Below are 26264 nucleotides of genomic sequence, written 5' to 3'. Positions count from 1 at the left end.
TCCCAACTGACCTCTTTGTCAAAAACGTGATACTGTCTGATTAGCATCTGTCTAATGTTGATGGGTATGACTTGACTAGCTGATCAAGGAGAGAGTGTGAAGTATTCTAGTCACTGTCCAGTTTTAAAGCTTTCAAGCATTGAGAGTTGTATGCACGACTTTTACCATTCAATGTCTCCAGGGCACTGGAAACCAAGAACTGAAATCATTCTCAAAAACATAGTAACCAGGTGTGCCTGCATTTGATAAACAGGACAACTCCTTGGACACACCTTACAAAAAAGGACTGGAATGGAAAAGTGTTTTAAATGCCAAGGGCTTGTCTACACTGGCAAGTTTCTGCACAGTATAGCAACTTTTTGTGCTCAAACTGCAGTCATGTCCACACTGCCAAGACACTTTGTGCACAGAAGCTCCTCAGTTGCAGCACTGCAAAAAAAACCACCTTGAAGAGAGTCATAAGGCTATTTGTGCAGAGCAGGGTTACCAGATAGCAATGGTGAAAAAACAGGACAGGGGATAGGAGGGAATAGGCACCTATATAAGAAAAAGTCCCATAAAACTCAACTGTCCCTTTAAAAACTGGACATCTGCTCACCCTAGCAGAGGGGCTCCAGTGCTCCATTGCCAGTGTAGACACTGGATTGCTTTCCACGCTGTAATTGGCCTGCGGAGCAGTCCCATAATGCCTCAAGTGACCGCTCTGCTCATTGTTTTGAGCTTGTCCACCCTGGAGACATGCGCCCCTCCCATTTCAAAGCACCATTTCTGACAGCCATTGTGTGTTGTGCTGATCTGCTCCCAAGGAGGGAGGCAGGGGCTGATGTTGGGGTTTCTCCCTCCCCCTGCCTCAGGACTGGGTGCTTCCTGCCGCTATCTGAACTTACAAGACAACATGCTGACACACACACTGTCCCCCTTCCCACCTCCATACACACACACATACAATCCCTGTCACATACTCTCCCTCCCTCACTTCAGATGAAAAGCAGCTGGCAATGTAGTAGGATGCCCATGGAACAAAGGGATTGGGAAACCTGCAACATGTGACACTGTGCCTGCCCCATGAGGCATCGCAAACCCTTCCCAAAGCACCAGGTGGCCAGTTGCACAGTGGGATAGCTACCACAATGCACGGCTGTCTTTGCCATTGCAAGAGCTGCTAATGTGGATGCGCTTTTGCATCACAAGGAGCACAGTGTGGACACGCAACAGCGGTTTAAGTCCAGTGTTTTAATAAAAAAGTGGTATAACTTGTGGTGTAGAAGCTTGCCAGTGTAGATATACCCTAAGAGAAGCAGACCCTCCCACCCGCCTACACATTATCAAACACTATACTGCCAAGAAAGATAGGGGAAGAATTACTTGGGTACCGTTAACTCAGTTTCCTCTAATGACTGAAGCTACATAAACGGTGTACTTTACCAGTAGTGATAAAATATTAAAGAAGTATTGGGTCTGATATTAAGTGGTTTGAGTCCATGAATAAAAAGGTTACCACAAAGGTATTGTGCATCTCTGTCTAAGAGTCAGGACCTGTTTTTAACTTGAGCACAAAACTTGCTGAGTCACCACTAGCTGAGCACTCTTAACTTTAAAGAGAATGGCTTTCTGACTGCAGATTCAATAGCTACTGATCTAGGAGACCTATACTCAGGAAACCTGATGTGTTTTGAAGGCCTCAGGACGTGAACTGAAGCTGGTGGAATAGCCTGCACTAGAATAGCCTGCAGGTAAGCCAATTACCTTTAATTGGGGATAATTAGTTGGCTATGAACCATTTATCCAGAGGCTACCTACATGTTGTACAATCCAAATTTTAACCTACTGCAGACTCTTGTATTCGAGATGCACATTATGACAAGTCTTGCTAGCACTGAAGACAGTTAATTCACACACAAAGAGTTTCATAGTTTTGTATATAATCTTCCACAGAAAAATACGTTCTACAGACAACCCTTACAGTAAAGCAGGAGGATTTGCATTTTAACTTCCTCTTAAAGGACCACCTTTGAACTGTATATCTGATCAACGACATTATGGCACTTATTGTAGGATATCTAGTATTATCTACTCCTTGGATTTTTTTCCAAGCTATAGAAGAGGAAGATTCTTCAGAAGCTAAAAAGCAGATACATTCTTTAGAAAGGATCATATCACATATTACTATAACCATTATAAAACTGTTTATTTTATTCTAGGAAATGGACTTTTAGTTTAGTAAAAATGATAATTCACAATATTTATGGATAAATAAGTGCAAACAGTTCTTATTTTTTAAGATTATCTCCACATTCAACCTTCTAAATAAAATATGCAGTTATACAACAAAACTACTCCATTTGCAAGTGCAAGTGGAAAGGACTTACCCTTCTTGTCTTTCCACAGGATTAATTCATCTGGTTCACAAGAACTACCAATATACTGAATTAGTCTTGGGACAGTGTCAGTTAATCCTTTATTCCTTCTATTCTACCAAGATCATTGCTCTGTGGCCAGAATATCATACAGACCCTTTCAAAATCCACCCACAGTATGTGTATCAAGGACCTCCTGCAGTCTGGGAGGGTCATCATTCCTTTTTTCCTGCTCTTTAAAATTGGAGGTAAACCACCATATTTTAGCCTTCTGTGGAGAGGAAGTAATGTATGTTTCTATGTAGTTACTCATAATGATAGCTTTGAGGACACTTGAATTATGAGTTATTTTCTCATGACAAAAGGGTACCAAATAAACACTAATGATTGTAGGTAAGGGAGAAACATATTAACATGTAAGTACTTTGAAATTCTAATGCTATCAAATAGGTGTAGCTATACTGCACACAAAGTATAGACAATCTTTATTTTCAGGCCATTGAATAATGCTGACAATGTAGTCTCTTGAATGGAATTTGACTTTACAAATACCATTGGATACAGTAAATATTTAATACCAAAGGATTTCAAAGCAATTTGATAAGTTATATACAGGAATTACTTTAAATCAAAGCCTCAGGGGTGACATGCACTAGCTATTTTACAGTGCATAGCAATACCATACAACAATCTTTCTAGGGGCAGGAAATGAAAAACTAAAACTGCAATAGAGAATCTAACTAGACAGAATGTAATTACTTAAGACTCAGTAATGCTACCCTTGCTCACACTGAGAAGCATCTTCCTCCACAGTAGTCCCATTGACAAGACTACTCACTAAATACAAGTTAAGAATGGCAAAAATCAGCTCCTCAAATTGAAGCTCACCAGACCAGCAGAGCTCAATACTCAGATTCTTATAACAAGTTCCAGGGAATTTTTAATGATGGCTATTTGAGTATTTGTATAGCTTATCCAAGAGGCAGCATCTCTAGCAACAAATAGTATGCCCCAACCCAGAAGACTGAAAATCATCAATCTGGGATATGTCCAATAAACTACTGACCCAGCTAAACCTTCTTTAGCTTGTGAAATCCAACAGGACTATCACAAAGCAGCATGGCTTTGAGATATTTGGCCTAGAAAGGAACCAACAGACACCCTAATATGAATTTTCTTTTGTGAGAATCAATCTGGGATGTAGCTCTGCACTTTTATTCTGTTGTGGTCACTAACAACAAGTAAAAGTTATTTTTGTGTGACCCACCACTGCTTATTTCAGCATAGGTCTTTAAGAAACTCCCTCTGCAGCTCTGTTTGCTGGAGACTAAGTGGTGACTGGTCTACATGAACATTTTGGACAGTCTTGCAATCATAGATTACAGCTAATTAATTCCTGTGTGTATTCTGCTGGTAAATATTTGCATTTTTTTCCAGTAAGTTCTAAGGATTTTTTAATTTTTCAAAGGTACTTGCTGCAAACTACTAATGACACACTGAGTCATTTTGTTTTGAACCTTGTGAAGTCCTTTAGTGGGCTTAATATCATGAGTGCTTGAAGAGTGAACTTTCATTTTAAGAAGAGTTTTCAACATTTTGGATTAAGAAACATTTTTTAAAGTTCTCAGTTCTGCCATTCAGAGCTCAGCTCACAAAGCTTATTTGAATATACGTTTTCTTTTAAAGGTTTAGGACAGTAGCATGTGGCATATTAGGAGAACGTGTTTCTTTTTAATATACTCTAGGTGGTAGCTACTCCATGCTAACGCTGGCTCTCACCTTTATAGATCATTCTAACAATTCCAAAAAAATTCTCCGAGATATTCAAATCTGTATTGGCCATAAAAAGACTTAATGAGCATCTCAGCAGGAAATATTAAATAAGTTTAAAAAAAAATCAGCAGAAGCGGCAGATAAAGGCAGAAATCCTAAGGAGCATTCTCGTTGCGTACCATTTTGCAATCCCAACTGAATGTAGCATGTTGCAAAGCAAACTACTGACCAAAGTCACCTTATGTGCAGAAGCCAAGTGCTTTTTTCCTCCACTTTGAACGCAGAGGTGATGGAAGCAACAGTGAGATATACTTAGTACAATATTATGCATATTGACTACATCATGCACAGAGTTTTTATTAGCTGCAACTGTAGGACTGAAGAATTAGTGTACTTTTCCACTACGGAATTAAAAAATTGACATAATATGTGTTAATTATAACATAAGTAGACACACACAGTTCTGGCCCAGAAGCAGCTTTTTCTATACATAGAAATGTAACAACTTTAAGGTCCATTATCTCAGGCTGCTAGTAGAAAGGAGAGTCTTATACTACTGAAGACTGAGGGAAAGTTCCCCCCTTTCAGTGTGACCCTGGACGTGCTTGCAGTGATGCAGGGCCCCAGCTAAGTGAAGTCACTTTTACACATTTTGATGCTCTCTCTGAGCTCTGTTCAGTTGGGGTCCAAGTAACAAAAAGCACTTGGTTTCACAGATAGACTGACAAGAAGTAGATTTAAAGATTAAAACCTCTTCCCCAAAATAGTTTTTCTGTAACATGTGATAAAGGAACACTTCATGGTATGGTCTGAGGGTTTTATTAGAACTAATATGGGATGATCTGCCACCCTCTCCACCTCCAGAATATTCAGAGACCCAGGTCCAGGTATCTGAATAAAACTGGATACTTAATAAGCAATTATTATTATAAAATATTAAACTATGAACTGATTATAAATATATGCCCAGGGAAGCCTGAACCTCCTTTTACATGTAAAGAACTTGCAATTTCTCCAGCACAAATTCTGCTCAAGCGAACGTGCCCACAGTCACACTTCAAATCAACGACAGAATAGAGAACAGAACCGAGGAGTCTGTTTCCCAGTCCCTTCGTCACCAGACCACAGCAGCCACTATTAGCGTACCTATAACAAGATTAAAAGCAAAGCGCATAATTTAATTTAAAAAACAGAGTATACTGCAGGACCAATGAGCCTAGCCACTGATGTTCTACAAACACCCAAGATAGACTAGACAGGTTTTAGAACTGGTTCGGAGTCTGGCCAATAAAATTTTATTTAAAAGAAAAAAAAAGTCAGTATTTTTAACTAGCTCTAATAGATTAGCTCATCTATAATTTAGCAATTTAGTAAATAAGAATCAAAGACCCAAAACACATTACCACTTGGTTTGTGTAACAAAGTCTCATTCCCCATAGGTAATGCAGCTCTTGCCATGTCCAAACTGGCCCATACCTACTTTCCTTTCTGGCCTCATTAGTGATAAGGAAATGCAGCTCCTTTGCCTTTGATTGACAGTTCAAGAAGTTCTCATTCCTACTTCGCCTGCCCTCCAGTCAAAAGACAATCTTCACAATGGAGGATTAGCCAGAGGTTGTCCCAATTTAAAAAGTCTACACAACCCACAGCAGGCATCTCAATAGAGGCAACGCTTATTTTGTATAGGCCATAAATAAAGACGAAGTTCCTAGCTATTATAAACCTAAGTTTAGTTAAGAAAATTAACTAAGCAAAATGAAAAATATTAGAAGCTTAATTTCAGCCAGTTGCTAACAGCCAGTTGTCTGTCAGCGCCTCAGAAAAAAAGGCTCTTTGTCAAGACACAAGAAGTCTATTTGCATTTATGGATCTTTCTGCTTTATAGAAAACATGATTCTTTATTCCCCTCCCCTGCCAAGGAACTATTTGCACCTACCACATACTTGTAGCCAAAGAGTCCAGTTACCTATTATGGATTTCCAGCAAACTTGACTCATGAGTCAATATTTGCATGAGCAAGAACTAGTCACATAAATAAGGTTTTGAAAGATCAGATCCTAGATCATTTTTAAAAGCCAGTTTGTAAATCTGCCTCATCCTTCCAGGGGCGGCTCTAGCTTTTGTGCTGCCCCAAGCACGGCAGTCAGGCAGCATTCGGCAGCTTGCCTGAGGGAGGTGCCAGGTCCTGCAGATTCGGTGGCTTGCCTGCAGGAGGTCCACCGGTCCTGCGGCTTCGACGTACCAGCCGCCGAATTGCCGCCGAAGCCACGGGACCAGCGGACCTCCCGCAGGCAAGCTGCCGAAGGCTGCCTGATTGCTGCCCTCACAGGGATTGGCAGGGCACCCCCCCTGCGGCTTGCCGCCACAGGCACATGCTTGGAGCGCTGGTGCCTGGAGTCACCGCTGCATCCTTCACCACAACCCCAAGAGATATAGAAAACAAACGGTAACCTCCTACATCTCATCATTTCAGAAGGGGTTTTGTCTGCTGTCAGCCACTCCCTCATCCTCCTGTCCCACCCCAAGCACAAAGTAACTCTTTTGGCAATACCCAACTGTGAATATTCAGCAAGATAAACCTTATAAGCAGCTGTCACAAAACTTATTACAACTTACTCATACAGAAATGGCATTAAGATTTAGAAATATATTACATAAATTATAATTCTGTTATAGACTGTTTCTATTAAAAAAACCACACACACACACACTTCACCAAGAAAAACCCAAACAGAATTCCTCTCTTCCACTAAATCTCAGTATTTATGTTCAGAAATTAAACTCCCCACACATTCTACCTTACTGCTTCTCAAAGCTTGATTCAGTGTGAGTGATTCTGGAAAAAAAACAAACCTAAGGGCCCATTTTTTGTTAATCTAGTAAGAAGCAGTCAATAATTTCTTGCTTTGCTTTTAAAATATAATCTACACAAAAGAATTCCTGAATTCACTTGTATTCTATTTTGTTGATATGAAAGTAAAATCAAAGGGATTTTCATTGCACATTCCAACACATGACCCCCAGCTAGTATTTCCAATTACATCTGTTCTAGTGGTTTATTTTTTTTAATTTTATTTTATTATTATTATTATTAGAACATTAGTCACCATCTTCCCTAGGTGCAATATTGAAGGTTTGGTGTTTCAAGTAACTACCCCAATTGGTCAATAAATCATTATGGGAATTCCACCCAGAGTCCCCAGTAACGATCATGATCACATTGCATTACACACTGTACAAATACATGGGAAGATACTTATGATCTAAGTGGAGATAAGATGAAAATGAGTATGAAGTAGTCGAGGGGCAGATGGAAAAGTGAAGGATAACAATGTTACATAGCTTGACTGCTGCACAACTTGATTCCAAATCAGTTTAAAGACTTTTTTAAACAAAGTCACTTATCCCTGACTCCCACACAACGCAGCCATTGTTGATTAGGCAATCTCTTGTAGATGTCACAAGAGGAGGAGGATGGCTTTCTGGATTAACATAGGATATTTAGCTTTCTGGATTCATCATGCAGACATGTTACTGATTTCTACTAAAGGAGTTTTAAATGTTTATTGCCTTCAGGAAAATCACATGCTGTACTTTATACATAGCTGGTTTGTTTCTGGCTTTGAGTCGACAACTATTAAAAAACATTTGGCTATAAAAAGGCCATTTGTACTCCTTTCATATGTATTTGTGCTAATTAAGTATAATGTCATAATATCCTTCGCCCCCCTCCATGCCTGTGGAAGAGATTATCACTTCGTTATCTGCATGAGCAGAAGGATGACAAGTTTTGAAGTTGTGTTCCCCTGTAAATTACTTTAAATAAATTAGCCATTTAAGGAGAAACCCTATGAAAAATACATAGAAAGCTAATTACCTTTTTCTGAAAAAACAGTTTTCTCCAAGAATAACGCTTGATACTTAACAAGCAATTTTATAATAAGCTGTAAACTGTTTTTATTAAATATAAACTGATTTTCTTCTATTGAATAAAAACTATGAAGTCAGACATCACATTTGTCTCCATTTCCTAAAAGACTGAATGTTCTTTCAAAAGATATCTGTCATTTCTCCACAGTAGTTGATCAAACCTGCTAGTAAAAAATGTTTTGAGCAGGTAACTTATAATACAGCCATGGTTTATTTCTGTCAGAGGCTGACTGCTGAAGTGTGAAAGAAACTCATTAAAAATCACTGACTGTGATCCTGCATTGCAAGGAAAAAAAGGAAATACTTAATGAAGGGTATACGTAGCCTAAAGCCACATTCATATTCTGCTTTTCATTTTCCTCTATTTTAGTAAGCAATTAAAAGACACCAATTAGACATGGGAGCACAATTCATACTGGTCATACTGGGAGATTAAAGAGGTTAACATTTTTATTTTATGCTAATATTATGGAAGTTTAATGAGGGAGATCAGGAATAACACAGTCGACAAAAAAGGAACGCTAAAATAAATAGATGAATCCTTTACCTTAATCTTAGAACAAGATTCACTGCATGTGGAACTTCAGTATATTCATTACTAACAGTAGGCGGGGACTATTAAAGAAAAAAGCAGCATGTAAGTTACAATGGATGCCAGACAGAAACGTTAAGTAGTTTCCCTGTTACAGGTTTGATGCAAGCATAAAAAATTTAACATGTACCCTGGCTCTTAAGCACCTTTTAAGGGCTTTATTAAAGTGCTAGGTCTAAAGTGCAAGTGAAACCTGCAGAACAGTCTGTGTATTAATAGATTACAGAACCACAAATCATGGAGCTTAAATTAGGGCACTGGATTTTTCTCCACTCAGTATCAAATTCTGATAATCTATTAAGTAATAATTATGGAGTTAGAATACTGGGTCGTTCTTCAGTTGTCTTCACAAAGCACTAAGTTTCTAGTCTTATTTCTAGTTAAATCTTGTTTCTAGCTGTAGGTGGAGAATTAAGAGTCTACCATGATTGACCTCACCAGCTTTGCCAAATCTTTATATTGGAATCCGTGTTCGTTATTTCTTCCATTTTTCTGTTCCATCTTCATGTTATCCTTTTCCCATCACTCCCACTATGTAAGAATTTGTACTTCCCTGAAATCTCCAAAAAATTTAAAAAACCCTATAAACTATAACAATTGAGAGTACCTGAAGGTCTTGCATAGATAGATTCTGGATCTGTTCTGGGACATTAGTGGCATTCATGGAAATCTGTTAAAATATTATGATGAAATCTTTATGAACAGCGATTTTTAAAAAAATCCACACCACCAAAACAGTTTTTTAAAAGCTTGTTTTTGGACAATGATGCCAGTTAAGGCATACTTATTAAGAAAAAAAAAAAAGACACCACACATTTGAGATTCATAAAAGGAGTCATTTTAACATGCCAATTTAAATACTGTTTGGGCACAAATTTAGCATTTACTGAAATTAAAGAATCCTTGGTCAGCAAGAGTTAAAAAAAGAATGCTTTAGATTAACTAATTTGTGTCTGTAGTAAGACTACAATCTTTTTACATGGTGTTTCTACATCTGCTATAGATACACCATTCAAAATGATAGTCTTCATGGGGATGGGAAACCCTGACAGGCACACAGCACCAATGACATGCTCCATGTATTTTGCACATCTTACTCTGACCTCCGATCCAAGGCAATATCCTACAGCATTTAGAGATGTACAGAGATTAACAGAAGAATAAGAACATTCCCTCCACATTTCTAACCTAAACAGTAACCAATTCCTAACTAGCAAGGAAACTTCATAAAACCCCACAACTCTTGTCCGAGGAACTAATTACTGATTTAACAGAGTGGACGATTCTGCATGTCTGATGTATCAGATGTTTACAAGTACATTCAGAATGATGAATCTGGAATGAAAGGAACTGTCTGGTAGTCCCACCTTCACAAAGCAAAAGAGAGATTTAAATAGAGACCACTGCTTAGAGAACAGATGCCCAGATAATACTTGGAGAGACATCAAAGCTGTGAACTAATGAAGTCCACTGTGGCCTTCCACATCTGACCTACTGGAGTGAGCTAAGTAACTGGCAAAGAAATTTGACTGGCTGAGATAGGAGGGATTTGGTTAAGTCTGGGGGCAGGAAATTGGGGGCTACAGTGTGTAAAACTGGAAAAGCACGTGTCAGAGAGCAGAACAAGGCTGTTGTTGCTAGACTTTGTGGAACCTAAAAGGAAACAACATATCAACTTCCGGGACATAGGATCAGCGTCCACTATGGAACCTGAGCATCCGCTGGATGTGAACAGTTCCCAGGGTGAGACCATTTTCTTTAAACTCTCCAGTATTCTCGGAGAATAAACAGAAATGAGCAAGCCACACTTGGAATGTTTAAGCCAAGGTAGAATGGCAATCAAGCAGATGAGTCTACTTATTGAACCTGGGCAGCTTCGCTTTTAGGTGGCATGACCTTATTGTCAGGTGCTGTTTTCCTCTATTAAATATCAGACATATCAAAAAGGGGGTGTGGGCTCACAGGGGCATTGCCAAAAGGACCAGGATGGTCTGGAAGATCACAGGCCCTTCCTGAGAGTGCTTGGATAAAGCACAACAACGTTATTTATGGTGAACCTTTCCACTTCCACCCATCATCCCAGATGTATTATTTTAATAATCATTATGTCACCCTGGTTCCTCGAAAGGGAGAACAGTAATGGAAAGCAGCATTTTGCAGGGAGAGTTTCAGATATGGAGACTCATAACTGTCTCTGAGAGATACAACGCCTATGCATCTATAATTTCCAGGGGGGTCTCCCATACCGGATATCAGAACTAGGCATGCCGTTGTCTACAGAGTTTTGTATTTCTTCCTTTCTACAAATAACACTTAAGATCCAACTTCATTTAATATCCAATCTGTAACCACAAAGCAAACTGAATAAGCCATAAGAGCACTGACTTCCTAGATCTTTGCCGGATTTGAGACGGGCCTGGGATAGTCAGATGAGTTACCTGATGGTTTGGTTCTAGCTCTGTTAAACCTTAACTTTTCTGACCCACAGATCTTGCAAAGACAGAATGCTGGGCTCCCTCACTGGCTGAGTATGTTCCTGATTTAAGAGGATTTCCAAAACCACCATTCCCCAATAAAAGGAAGAGAGCTCTACTTTAAGATTTTTGTGACAGCCTTTTTGTCTCAGGTTTTGTGATAACCTTCATGACAAAGCTCTCCTGCCAAAGATGAGAGTGACCTTACTGCAAGATGTGGAGACATCAATGAAGAAACAAAGGAAATTAATCACAAAGCAGATGTTAAACCATTTGATTTTATAGACAGGGACGCTTTGGGTCCCTTAGCTATTCCAGGAGAAGTCTTACCACATGGAATGCATACAGGCCAGATGATAACTCCAAGGACTTCAGGGCCTGATGTACTTATTTCATCCAGGAAATTTTAAGGGAGAAATTTCCTCCTGTGTCCCTTTGACTATAACTATACTAGCCATAAATGTGCTGTCCCAGACACAGGTTAGGCTTTTCCATAGGAAATCTGCACAACTAGTGCAATTATACTAGATGAAAATTAATCAAGTTTTCTTTGCATCATATATGGCTGATGAAGGCATAGTCACCAGGCAGAAGACTGCCACCTTATCAGGCTTCCTTCCTCTTTCAATGGCAGTAATTTCCCATGGAATAACTTGGAAATTTTTTGAGAAATGGGACAAGAACCTGTGTCCTTGGCAACTACTTTATAAAAATGGCAAATCCTTCAGAAGAAAAAGATTTAGGCAGAATCCCATTTGGCCCCTTTGAAGTCAGAAGCTTAGCTACAGCCACTCTGCTTAAAAAAAAATTAAACACACACATTAGTCCAGAAGAGTGGGCCAACTACTTCACTAATCACCCAGATAAAGAAATCTCTAAGTAGACTGTTTCCAGAAGTTCCCGATTCTTGATCCACTAGCAAGGACCCAATCTGTTAAATCTATGAACTCTAGCATTTACTGGGTAGATGATACAACTTTCAAATACTTTAAGGAAGGGGAAGGAATGTGTCAAATCTCTGATCTATTCAAGCAATACATATTTTCATTCTGAAGGTCACCTCCAGCTCTGAAGACTGATCTAAAGAAGCAGTAAGAAGTTCACTGAACAGCACCACAAAGTGTCTCAGATCTTAACAGCCACTTCCAAAGGGATGGGCGCACCACATGTTAACTGGTTCCATGTTTGAGAGATTCAGGCAGGAAGAATTTGAAAGATTTCTTTTGCATGTCAAGGAAGAACATTGGGATCAGAGAAAGAACAAGCACAGAGTTCAGAGAATCCTGTGGTACCAACACTTTCGCAGACTTTCCGTCTCTATATAGGACTCTGCAACACATCAGCTGGGATTGGAGGATCCAAAGCTATAGATGAAGAATGTATCCGTTTCATACATCCAATAAATAAGCATCTAAACAGGACTCTGGCACTAAACCAGAAATCCTATTATTCCATTTTTACATGGCAAGAATCCTTCCTAGTCTCAGCATAAGAAGATGGCATTTAATATGGTATTTCTCTTGTGTTTATGGTGACTGAATCAATCTATTCTATTGTAGCACTGTACTGCACCATTATACTGCATATGGTATGAACCATTCTAATTACCAGTTATGCACAGTACCAATACAGATTATAAAAGGCTGAAAATTCTTTGGAGACAATTCAGCTACAGAGAAACAGCCATCATTAGTGTGAGGGAAAAGGTAGTAATTAGTGTGATGCAGTTTTGAAGATTCATTAAAAATAGCCTAATTGCTCATTTTAATCAATATTTCACACTAGATTTCAAAGCTAGAAAGCACGAGCAGAATCTGCTTGAATTTCCTAGCTGTTTTACCCTGTGAGTGCTATAAGTTAATCACTCCAGGCCCAACTTCATAACCTTCATGCTCAACCCCTATTCAAAATTATTTACTACTCAGCAGAAAGGCTGCAGAATCAGGCCCCTACAATTTTACCCCAATTTTTATAAATATAAGAATTGGAAGCTATCACAATATTTCCTCCTATCCAAGCTATGGGGAGAGGGAGGGCAGTAAAGTAACAAAGGATGATTTACCTCTGCATTCTCCTCTTCTTTTACTCTTTTTGACTGTAGAAGAAGTAGTTAGATATTAGGCGTTGTAGTTTATTTTATACTGTAGAAACACTTCATGAAAAAAATTAAAAACACAACATTACTTTGCTAGTGTATCAGCAGTTAGTAGAAAACAACTTACCTTTTCTTGAGAAAATGCAGCTTTGCCTTCTTCACTCTTTTCATCCATCTCATCATCACTCCACTCCCAGTCCCCATCTTCCGTCTTATGAAGATGGCCACTGGAGCCAGGTACTCGTCTAACCTGTGAAAAATGAAACAATAGATGTTTAGTTCTTGTACTTCAAAAGCCTTATTTACATTCTGGTAACTAAACAGACAGTTACAGTATACATCAGCTGTTCGCCAATGCTTTCATTCCATAGTTTGATTCAGGAGAGAGGTCTTTCCACGGACCAGCTCTCCAGTTAATACTTGGGCTTTTAAAAACATTTAAATTGTGTGTGCCATCAGGAAGGGCTCCTTGGACTAATGGTGATTTATAGACCATCTTTTGATAACCACAACTACTTGGGGCAAGAACCTGCAAGCAATTACTGTACATGGCGCTCACTACTGTGAGTAGCCCCTTTTTCTTACATGGGACAGGCCGTTCATGGTACTATTCAAGGTTAAAGTTATACATACTATTGTTTATAGGATATGAGCCTTAAGCATTTGGACTTTTGAAGTGTTTATGCAGAAAATGTTAGTTGATGTTAAATTGCTGAATTAAAATAAAGTTCCACCTCTTTCTGACCCACGCGATACAATCCCTAAAAAAAAAAAAAAAAGTGTTGCTGTTGACATAGAACAGATTTAATATGGATGGAGAAAAAGCTCTTAAAGTAAAAGAACCCTGACAAGCACAAAAATGTGGTGAAAACCTATTAAACACGTCTGACCTTCAAAGTAAGTTTGGATCTTTATAAATAACTCAGTAAAACGCATTCAGGCATGATTACAAAAACAGGAGGCATGCACATAGCACGTTGCAGACATGTATGTATATTAGGCAGCCTAATGAAGCACACACCAGGAGCATCCAGAAGCTAACTCCTAAATTAAAAAAATCAAATACCCTTCTGTTGCCATCTTGCTCTCTCTCAGAACCTGACATCATGCCTGTTTTCCCAGGATTCTGCTCAACCTACTTGAGCAAAACAAAACAGAATCAGACTACTCTTAACACACTTTGGAAAGCATTTATGAGGCTCATGAGATTGCTAGAAGCACAGCATGATAATCAGCAGCCACGATCGGGTTTGATTATAATCAGTTGCCTTAATTATTTCAAATGATCAAACCAAGAAACAAGAAGTAGTCCACAGTGCAGAACTTTAAATGCCTTTGCAGTTAAACTCAAGAGGACGCCTTTTTAAAAATATGGCCCATTTTACTAAAAGTATAAAATGGAAAAATTCTCATTTGAAAAAAAAAATCAACACGTTGTAACAGGAAAAAGGGGACTATGAACAGCTGTATGGTACTAGCCATCAATATGTAATGGGGAAAACTTGTCGTGTGTGGATTGGGTGCTTAGAGTCAGAGTCGAGCCAAGGGTCAGAGCTAGAGTCAGAGGCCAAGGACAGGAAACTGGAACAAGGCAGGAAAAGATCAGGAAAGTAGGAACCAGGAGCAAGGCAGGGAAGTAGGATCCAGGGACAAGTCAGGAAGGCAGAGTTCAGGAGCCAGGCAAAGAGAGTCTGATGTAGCTGCCAGATAGGAATTCACCCAGTTATGTGGACAACTTCTTGTCTCACTCCTTCTTTGGGTTTAAATAGGAAGCCCTATTTAAATAGGTCCTGGCATTCCTCCAATCAGGGCCCAATGGAAGCCTTCAAGATGTAGCTTCAGGTTTCACGGTCTCTCTACTTGGTCAGTTGGTAGCAAGCTGCTGAGTAAGAGCAGGACAATGTCAGTCAACGGGGAACCCTGTGGACCCAGGTTTGAGACCAGTAGAGTCATGATAGAATGATGCATAGAAAGCAGTTTTCTATACAATGAGAAATGCCAGATAAGATACCTTTTAAAGTTTTCTTTAAAAATAGTAATAATCCTTTGTAGTTATTACTTCCTTCATCAGGTGTAGCTATTTAGCCTCAAAAGGTTGAAAAGGGTAGAGCAGCTCAAAGGTCTACACAACATTTTCCAGGCTCTTACAAAAAAATGACAGTTTGATCCAGGTTTGGTTTTATTTGGACCATTTCTCAGAAGAAACCAAAGTCCAAAACTAGGTGTGCCCTGCTCTGAAGTTCATTTGTTTATTTAATCCTATCATGATAATGGTCACTACAGGCTGTGAAGGGAAGACAAAGAAGTCACTACCATGAGAGGTGCTATTCTGGAACACTGGAAGGAAAAAAAAAAAAAAAAAGAAAAAGAAAAAGAGAGAAAACATTCCCACTCAGACAGGATAGAGAATTTTTGGCTTTGATTTTGCTTTTTAAATAGATTAAAATCTACATGGAGAGTTAAACTTGCAGAATGGTGGTCACTCTCCAGTAACTGCTTACTGCTAGCTCGGGAGCTACACAGCACAAGGTAGACTGCAGGGGATTTTAAAAATATTGGAGTGTGACTATTGCACTCTAACGTCACACCACATATAGTACCTATTTGGCTTGAAAATGAGAAACCAAACCAAAGAAGTTTAAAACACCAGCTTCTAAAGAACTATGCAATACTATTAATACAATGCAAAAAGCTGCTCTGCAACCTATTTTAAATATAGGCGTTGAATTAGACAGACAAACCACCACAATTATTATTCTTTAACAGCTCCACTGAAAACTCTGAAATTACACCAGTCGCAAGCCAAAATGTACTTTTTTTTGTATTTTCAACATCTATAAACCTTTAGAGTCTGACACGCTCATGCACTACACCTTTTGTGCTTAGTGCAGACACTTACACCTATATTTTCAGTCATTCGGAAGACCTCTTCTAATATAATTATTTTAATGGAGTTTAATGGTGCTGGCAAAGAGTTGAAAGAGAAAGCCTTACTGATGAAGAATGAGTGCGCTTTAAGTTTTTAAACCAATTGCCTTTGAAGAAGCAATAAACAAATGCCTCAAGGAAAAATATTGTCATCATCAAAATACAGTGTTAAACTGAGTAATTTTTTTTTGAAAGTTGTCTGAATGCAGAATAAGTGCATATCTAAGCTAGCAGGGATCAGCTGGATGTGAAAGACCACAGAACACACGTTTATGTGAAGGAAAATAGGAACCCCAGCTGCACCAAAAACCCCAAGCCACTGAACAATAAGTCACCATCAAGGACTGCAACTGTGCAGAAATCCTGCACAAAACTTTTTATATGCCATGAGAGCATGACATTTATGTTCTCCGTAACTGGATTTTGAACAACTTGCGTTTGCCAGGGTGAGCATTGGCCTGCTAAACCCAGGGTTGAGAGTTCAATCCTTGAGGGGGCCATTTAGGGATTTAGGGGCGTGCAAAAAATCCCCACACACCACACACACACCCACACACACCTACCCACCCCCTCAGGGACAGTACTTGGTCCTGCTAGTGACAGCAGGAGACTGGACTTGATGACCTTTCAAGGTCCCTTCCAGTTCTATGAGATAGGACTGACTCAATGCAAGCTCAGTTTTAGTTTAAAGCACAGTCATCTTAATCTGCATACTGTCAACAGGTACCAGTGAACTGTCTAAGTAGGCTAGAGTGGGGAGAAGGAGGTTAATGGAAAAGCAGTGGCGGGGGTAGGGAGGTGGGGAAGAGCAGCACTCTTGTTTCCATCTTTCACATAACTTTACAACTGGCAATATCACAGACAGGTCAGAACTATGCTAACTGGAAATGCTCATTGCAGTAGGAACATTATCTATCTTGAAACATAGCCTTAACATCGTGCAGCCCCCACGCTTTCTTCAGTTTTCTAGTATTCCTGAATTAGCTCATTCACATGTTACTCATTTGTACACATATGCACAAAATACATTTAAACAAGTATATTGAGGCTGATGTGAACATTCAAACTAGCATTTAACCACTTGCAAATTATGGAAAATTAACATTTACAAGCCAGAACAGAAGAACAAAATTCAAATCTAAATCATTGATAAAGATATTGAATAGAACCAGACCCAGAACTGATCTCTGTGGGACCCCATTCAATACGCCCTTCCAGTTTGACTGTGAGCCACTGATAACTACTTTCAGGGAACAGTCTTCCAATCAGTTATGCACATACAACCTAGATGGAGCTACTATAAGGTATTTCCCTAGCTTGTTTATGAGGTCACGAGAAACGGAATCAAAAGCCTTACTAAAAATCAACATACACAACTACTGCTTCCCCCCAGCCACAAAGCTTGTTGCCCTATCAGTGAAAGCTAGCAGGTTGATTTGACACAATTTGTTCTTGACAAATCCATGCTGACTGTTAGAAGATAAGGTGTAAACTAAGTGTTTGCAAATTGATTGCTTAATTATTTGCTCCATTATCTTTCCAGGTACTGCTGTTAAGCTAACTTATCTGTAGTTCCCTGGGTTGTCCTTATTTCCCTGTTTACAGATGGGCATTATATTTGTCCTTTTTCCAATCCTCTGGAATCTCTCTCATCTTCAGTGACTTCTTGAAGATAGTTGCTAATGGCTCAGATATCTCCTCAGTCAGCTCCTTGAGTATTCTAGGGTATATTCATCAGGCCTTGGTGATTTGAATAAATCAAACTTGTCTAAGCCCTCGTCCAGACTAACCCGCGGCATCGGCGGGTTAAAATCGATTGCTCGGGGATCGATATATCGCGTCTAGTCTGGACGCGGTGTATCGATCCCCGAGCGCGCTTACATCGATTCCGGAACTCCATCAATCCGAACGGAGTTCCGGAATCGACACGGAGAGCCGCGGACATCGATGCAGCGCCGTCCAGACTGGTGAGTACCTCGATTTTAGAAATTCGACTTCAGCTACGTTATTCACGTAGCTGAAGTTGCGTATCTAAAATCGATTTTAATTCCTAGTCTGGACGTGGCCTAAGTAAGTTTTCACTTGTTCTTTCTCTGTTTTAGCCTCTGATCCTACCTCACTTTCACTGACATTCACGATGTTAGATGTCCAATCACTACCAACCTTTTTGGTGAAAATGGAAACAAAGTCATTTGGCATTTCTGCCATTTCCACATTTCCGGTTATTGTTTCTTCTCCCTCACTGAGTAATGGGCATACCCTGTCCTTGGTCTTCCTCTTGCTGCCAATGTATTTGTAGAATGTTTTTTGTTACCTTTTATGTCTCTGGCAAGTTTAATCTCATTTTGTGCTTTGGCCTTTCTAATTTTGTCCCTACATACGTGTGCTTGTGTATATATTTGTCCTTTGACCTAGTTTCCACTCAAACTTTTTTGAGTTTCAGATAATTGAAGATCGCCTAGGTTAAGCCAGGGTGGTCTCTTGTCATACTTCCTATCTCTCCTCTGCAGTGGGATAGTTTGCTCTTATGCCCTTACTAATGTCTCTCTGAAAAACTACCAACTCTCTTGAACTGTTTTTCCCCTTAGACTTGCTTCCCATGGGGGCTTACCTACTAACTCCATGAATTTGCTAAAGTCTGCCTTCTTGAAATCCATTATCTTTATTGTGCTATTTTTCCTCCTACCTATTCCAGAAGACTGAAGTTTCCAGTGTGGTGTGTGAACAAAATACAGCCCATTGATAAAAGTATCATTTTTGACCTTTAATTAAAGCAGCCCCTTTCATGTACATTTTGTTAAAAAACCATGGTCAGACAATGTGCTCTCTTCCCCCCACCCACCCTCTTCCTTTCAAGGCCTTCTGCCTCCACACAGGGCAAACACACGGCATCGGGAGCCTGGAAGTGTGGGCCTACCTACTGCAAGCAAGGAGAAAGAATCAGATGAGCTCATGGGAGAGCGGCTACATAAAACAAATCAGTACATGGAATTCTGGAAGGAACAAATGGCATATCAAAAGGATACAGATGAAAGATGGGGGGAGAGAAAGAGGCTACAAAGTGCGAGGAGAAATTGATGAACTAATTCCTGGAGCATGACTGCTGGTTGAGGGAGGAAGACAGCGCAGCAGGAACTGTTTGAGTAGCCATTTGCACTCATCACTACCAGGCTGCAGGCTCCAGTGCCACCTTCAGCTCCTGCCGCACAGCGAGTCCCCTCCACTCTATCGTGCCCTGCAGGCTATGCATCGTTTGGACAACTCGAGGTGGCTGGATCATGTCAAGGGCAATGAACAATAGCAAATGGAACAGATAAATGTTCCCTGTGCATTCATACACTAAATACAGTTGCAGCTCACACATACAAAATGACCAGAAAGCCCAAGGAGAAGAGACAGACAACGGACACCCAGGAATAGCTGGCCCTTTCAAGGCTACATATAATAAAATTTGCTATTGTAATGTTAGAGGTGGCACAGACTTTAATTAATGTCATTACACATCCATTTTCAGTAATGCTCACAACACACAAACTGTCATCACAATAATCCATAACTGTGAGTTGTAGTCCATGGCCAGTACTGATGAAAAGCGTTGATGTTATGCATTTTATGAAAATGTTTACAAAATTCACAATCTCTAATATAACACATTGACAAATATCTTCCCACAGCCGCCCCATACCCTACACAGCAAAGCCTCAAATACCATTTCTATGCTCTTCATGCATGGGACCATGCAAACTCATTATACGGGAGCACAAAGCATCCCAGATTTCTGTTGCGCATGTGGATCCAGCCCCAGTCATGACAAGTGCACAGTCTGGTTGTGCTTTGCATATCTCTTCAGAAATCCAGCAGTGTTTTGAATCCACTCCTGGTAAAAACACTCCCCTCCCCCATGTTGTTTTCGCAGACATGGTACAGAATACAAGATGCCACAATAATGTGGACTGCATCGATGACACTGCCATCTAAATTATTTAGAAGGCTGTGACAACAGGATTTCAATCTGCTAAATGCACATTCCACCACCATCCTACAGCTACTGAGTGTGTAGCTGAACCTTCTTTTGCCAGGTTCTCTGAAACCACTATATGGTTTCATAGCCATGGCAACAAGGGGTAAGCGGCATCCTCTAGGACGACAGTGTCATTGGGTGGGAATAATGTCCCAGCTTCCCCATGAAGCTAAAGTTTCAAGCTCCGGAAAATCCTGGCATCATGCACCCTGCCAGTGCATCCTATGTTTGTGGCCATGAATGTGCTCTTTGTGGAGGGCAAACTATAGGCACGAGTCCCATGAATGGCCCCAGCGCACTTTGGAAAGCCCATTCTCTCAGATCCAGCAATAATTTCAGGAACTTTTGCTATGACCACCATCTCTGGGTGCATCACAGTCCTGATCATCTCACAAACTTCTGCCACAATCAATCCCACAGTTGATTAGCCATGGATCTGTAGCAGTCTGAGGTAGCCAGCTTCAAGGTGGCTATAATGACCTGCTTCTGGACTGGCACAGACACCCTTAGGTGCGTGCCTTGATGCTGGAGGGAAGGGCAAGAGATAAAGCTTCCAGAAACAACTGCTTCTTTGTGGAAAAATTCTGGACCCACAGTTGGTCATGCCAGGTGTTTGCATAATGACGCAATCCCACCAGTCTGTGCTTATGGCCCCACTCCAGAAGTGCTGGTCTGCACAGGGAGAACATGTAGCTAAGACAACAGGCATGAGCAGAATCAGCTGGGTCACAGCTGGCATCTCAGCAATCCTCTCCAAGAAGTGTCTTCGTCAATTCAAAAACTGCCCCTGACATGTCCACCAGTGTCTCACAGATGTGCCACCTGTTTCCCAAAACAGGACTGAAAGAAATGAGATGTAGAAGTTCTTCCATTGGGTTTAAGAATGTTTTGATGGTTCTGCTTAGTAGGAGCATGTGGACACAAAACGGAGCAGCTGGATGTGTTGGCATGCTAAAACCACCCAACGCTTCTGGTCAACGTCAGCTGGATGGACAGAAGTTCTCCCACAAACCACTATGAAACACACCCTAAAGAAGCCACAGTTGAAGAAGATGGTAGGGACCCTGGGATACAATAGTATATGCCCACAGAAGCTGAAGTTGAGACTCAGGTCTGTGTAGAGCAGCCTGGACACGTCAGCATAGTTGTGAAGCCCAGGTTTCCAATTCAGCGCGGCTGCTCAAGCATGACTTTGGAAACACTGAGTTTGCAGATGCAGGTCACAACGACCCGGGCTTAGTGTTCTGTGCAGATGTATCTTAAATGGGCAGAGAAGTGTGTGGTTTGAGATCAGACTATAGAACTGTTAATTTAGAAGTCTACTATCAGAATGTGCTATAAAAAGAGAATGCTATAATCTCCTGTTTGCCCCCCATTATTGTAGCATCCCAGCAGCTCACAATGTATTTCTCATCATCACACCTCTGTAAGATAAAAAAGTAGTGTTCTCTCCATTGTACAGATGGGGAGTGGAGGCACGGACAGAATAAGTGACTTTCCCAAGGTCAGATATGAAATCAATGGGGGAGCAGAGAACTGAACTCACATCTCAAGTCCTCTCTAAAAGATCACTTTAAATATGTATAAAAACCTAATAATCTACAGGTCTGTATTGGGTTTAGTCATAACATACTGTATTAACAGTTTGCCCTTATGCAAGGTGGGTATATCTCAGAGCAACATTACTTAAACTGAGGGAAAAAGGAAGATGGAAAACAGAAAAAAAGAAGAGGAGATTCCAATTTGAGTTTTATTGTCTTCAAAGAATAAAAGCCTTTTGCAGTACAGGAGGCAAACTGATTTGTAACTTTAGCTAATAAAGAAAAAAATGAGACCCTTCAGTCTTACAAAGACAAATTAACATGTATTAGGAAACATGTTTCACATGAATCAGAAGAGTGTGTAGGGAATAAAAATGAATTTGAATGGCTGGCATTTAAACTGTACCCAACACAAAAGCAGCTCAGCACATTGTAATCTGCAACCGAAAGCAGTTTGTGGGAGAGGAAAAAAGATTAACAAGCTGCTGCCAACATCACCACAGCTGCGGAAGGAAGGAAGACAATATGAATGTCAGCTGGAACTGAGAATGCTTGGACAAATTAGGGAGGGAAAAAAAATCATGACTGACAAAAATATTAAAAGTCAAATTATCCAAAGGAATAATTACAAGAAGTTTCCGCAGGGATTGGCCCTCCTGTTCATGCTTTTGGTAGCCAAAGGTAAAGTACTTATTCTAACAACACACACCAGGGTTGGAAAGGGATTTAAAAATTAAAAAGAGGTGATAGCAAATAATTTAAAAAAAAACAATTTAATAAACTCATAGAGGATTATATGCCCAATATGCAGAGACCCACAGAGCATTCAGGCAAATGAGATTGCACACAAAGATAAACGAGGACTGCTCGTAGCAACACTATCATCTTTGGAACTTGTCAGAAGCTAACCCCACCAAATGAGGTAACCCAAATCCACCTAAATAATGCAGCAAGAATTCCAATATCATTAAATGAAAGCTGCACGAAAACTACAGAGACCTGGTGATAGGTAGAATATCAGCACAAGAGATAGTCACAATACTTAATTTTCACTAGGCAGTCTTCTAAGGCTAGATAGAACTGCAGTATGTAGATCTCTATTAACAGGGGGTCTGATTATTGAACACTGTTATTCTAAAAAAAGGGGATGGAGCATTTCCTCAGTAAGTTCTTTGCGCACTTACTACTAATAGCTATCCAAACCAGTCAAAAAAATAATCTTGACATATTTACAGTCCTTCATTTAGATTTCCATTGTTAAGATACATATGGAAATATGGAAAACTAGAGTATACATACAGAAAGTAAAAATACATTGCCTTCTGTGTAATTTAAATGTGATGTGACATGATCAAGATCACATTATGAACAGAAGTCATTCTGGTACCGAAAAAAATGCCATGCATCTTATACTGTCTGCCAATCACAGAAGGGTGGTTTTGGCATATATCTGTTTTTGTTTTCTTTTAAAGAGGGTTTTAGGTGCTCAGCAAGCAAGTTAAAGGATCTATCATTAAATTAAGAGAGCTGGCACTCACTGTGCCCATCATAAACTACAACATCAGGCACTTATTTCTGCTTCCTCAGGATAGATATTCTACATAAGAACATAAGATTTGCCATACAGGCTGGTCTGTGGTCGTGACACAGAGGTCCATTAGTGGTTCACTACTCTGTGTCAGTAACTCGTCAGGCCAGACATACTCACTACATTGAACACAAACAGCTAACTCCCAAAAATTCTTGTGAGATGTATATATGGGGTTGTCATGGCATGAACTCCTACTCTGAACCTTAGCATCCAAAAGATGGGGTACCAGCATGAACCCCCCTAAGCTTAATTACTTGCTTAGAAATGATAGAGCCGGCACCACCCAAAAATATAGCGTTTTGGGGCACTTTCTGGCCCCCAAACCCTTCCCTGGGGACCCCAAGACCCAAAACCCCTTGGGTCTCACAACAAAGGGAAATAAACCATTCCCCCCTCCTTTCTTCCTCCCAGATTCTCCCCTCCCTTGGTAACACTGGGAGATCCCTGTGATTCAACTCCTTGAATCTTAAAACAGAGAGGAAATTCACCTCCCTCCTCTTCTCTCCCCCTCCCAGACTCTCCCTGAGAGAGAGACAGTAATCTTAACACAGAGAGAAATCAGGCTTTTCCTCCCTCCTTCCTCACACCAGTTCCCTGGGTGAGTGCAGACTCCCTCCCCTTGGGTCTTACACAAGATAGCCAAAAATCAATCAGGTGCTTAAAAAGAAAAGCTTTTAATAAAAGAAAAAGGTAAAAGTTGTCTCTGTAAAATCAAGATGGCAAATGTTACAGGGTCTTTCAGCTTATAGACACTAGAGAGAATCCTCCCCCTAGCACAAATACAAGTTTCAGCAACAGAGATACAATCCTTCCAGAAAATACACATTTGCAAATAAAGAAAACAATCCAGAAGACTAAACCGCATTTCTAACTGGTACTTACTAAATTTAACAGAATAGGCTATTTCAGAAGATGGGAGAAATCGGTTACATGTCTGGCTTCTCTTAATCCCAAGAGAGAACAAAAACCCCGCGAAACAGCCCAAAACAAAGGCTTCCCTCCACCGAGATTTGCAAGTATCTTGTCGCCTGATTGGTCCTCTTGTCAGATGTTCCAGGTTCACTGTTTGTTAACCCTTTACAGGTAAAAGAGACATTAACCCTTAACTATCTGTTTATGACAGGGGCGTGTACACAGAGTTATGGATATGTGCAAGAATTCTATTCTTAAAATGTGTTTGGCAAGGAACGCCTCAGCAGCCTGCCTTTGACAATGGACTGTGTATTTGCTTGTCTGACCAGCATGGTTGTCAGACAGACACAACGAGGGGACACATACATGCGAAGTAAATAAAGCCATCCAACTAGCAAATGAGGGAGATAGCCTCTGGATTATAAGACAGTGGGTCTGAACATCAAATGATAAGCAATTGAACCAACTGATCATGTAAGTAATACTGTGCTATAAAAGCATATTGATTAAGGTCTTGTATGAAAGCCTAGGACACACTGGTGATTAATAGCATTGTGAAATTTATACATTAACTCTATGTGAGGAATTCTAATCTAGTAAAAAACTTTGTATACACCCCATAGGTACATCACACAAGAATTTTCAGGACTAGCATGATAGCAGTTTGTATAGGACACCTTACATGACACCTTTTAGATACAGATTATATCAACAGTGTGTTAGGTGTAGCATGTCAGGCCTGACAAGTGTTACTGACACAGTAATTAACCATAAATGGGCCTCTGTCATGCCTTCCCCCCGACATTGACACATTGGCCTGGGTGACCCAGATGGGTACTAACCAAAGTGCTAGAACCCTAGAAGTGTTACCACTAGGGTGACCAGACAGCAAGTGTGAAAAATCGGGATGGGGTGGGGGGGTAAACAGGCGCCTACATATGACAAAGCCTCAAATATCGGGACTGTCCCTATAAAATTGGGACAGCTAGTCACCCTACTTATCACCCTGCAACTGCCCTGCTCCTAGTGGAGTTCTGGCCCATAGCTATCCGTAGCTGTGCCAGACTCTCTCCATACACAATTTTTTGGACCACAGTACCTTCCAGCTGTGGCTCAGTTTCCCTACTTTTCCCACTCTGCTTTGCTAGTTGTGCTAGAGTCCCACTGCTCTTAGCAAACCCTGGCCACAGCCCCATTCAACACTGACTCAGTGTCCCCAGTGAGGGTTTACCTCCTTGACCACTGAGTCTGGCTACTGCAATCTTGTACCTGAGCCCTTGGGCTCAAACTTGTTACATTATTACAGAAAACACACCAAGAAAAGACATTTCCCACATTTCCACAGTCAGAACCCAGAAGAACCTTTAGTGTCCATAATGACTCATGCTACAGGCAGAGCAATGGGATCTATCACACCCACATCTGTTCGTCTGCTAGTATCTGATCAGGTGCACCATTATGTCCTTCCTCCTGGGTCCCACGGATATGACTTGACCCTGTTCTGTTCGAGCTGGCTACATCTATCCTGGTCAGATTGGTCCAGTGCTATTGCCACTCTGACACTTGCTCTCCAGGTCTACCCATCTTGCTTCCCCTAGCAGCCTTTTCCACACCAGCCTCCACAGCTCTGGACCTCTCCCCATTTCTGAGGCATCTAGGGAATCCATCTGCTTGGTCTCCTGCATACCCTGCCGGAGAAAAATGGATCCCCTCTGACCACCATTTGGAGCAAGTGCCCCATAGCATGACCACCATACTCAGATTTCCTCTGAGTGGCTGCTGACAGACCACTGTACACACAGCTCTTCTGATTGCTTCTTGATGAGCTCAGCATGTTTCTTGGCTCCTCCTGCCTTTTCTGCTGCTTACTCATCTTTACACTTCCCTTTGCTCTATTTCCTTCCCAAAATAAATGGAAAATAATAAAAACTATAACCTTTAATTGTTCCCAGACTTCTCACTTGAGAATCCCAAGCTATTTTACCAGTGCTTAATGTGTAAAGAGCAAGGTGCACGTAAATCCTGTTTAAATTAAGCCAATATGATGCTT

General features: G+C 40.5%; 1 protein-coding gene across 2 annotated transcripts in view; it reads right to left on the bottom strand.

Moving 5' to 3' along the window:
- Window positions 1-26264, bottom strand: part of STK39 (serine/threonine kinase 39) — a 176534-nt gene that overhangs the window by 53216 nt on the left and 97054 nt on the right. The window contains exons 11-15 of one of the 2 annotated variants that reach the window (XM_050916276.1): window positions 14288-14356; window positions 13349-13471; window positions 13189-13221; window positions 9260-9322; window positions 8608-8675 (exon numbers count right to left, since the gene is read on the bottom strand). In XM_050916276.1, the coding sequence (XP_050772233.1) occupies window positions 8608-8675; window positions 9260-9322; window positions 13189-13221; window positions 13349-13471; window positions 14288-14356 (356 nt within the window). The remainder of the gene's footprint in view (window positions 1-8607; window positions 8676-9259; window positions 9323-13188; window positions 13222-13348; window positions 13472-14287; window positions 14357-26264) is intronic. The other variant, XM_050916277.1, reaches the window with a different exon arrangement.

This window comes from Gopherus flavomarginatus, chromosome 10, assembly GCF_025201925.1.
Source record: "Gopherus flavomarginatus isolate rGopFla2 chromosome 10, rGopFla2.mat.asm, whole genome shotgun sequence".
NCBI lineage: Eukaryota > Metazoa > Chordata > Testudines > Testudinidae > Gopherus > Gopherus flavomarginatus.
Note: the sequence above shows the minus strand (reverse complement) of the source record. Positions and strands in the feature narration are given on the sequence as shown.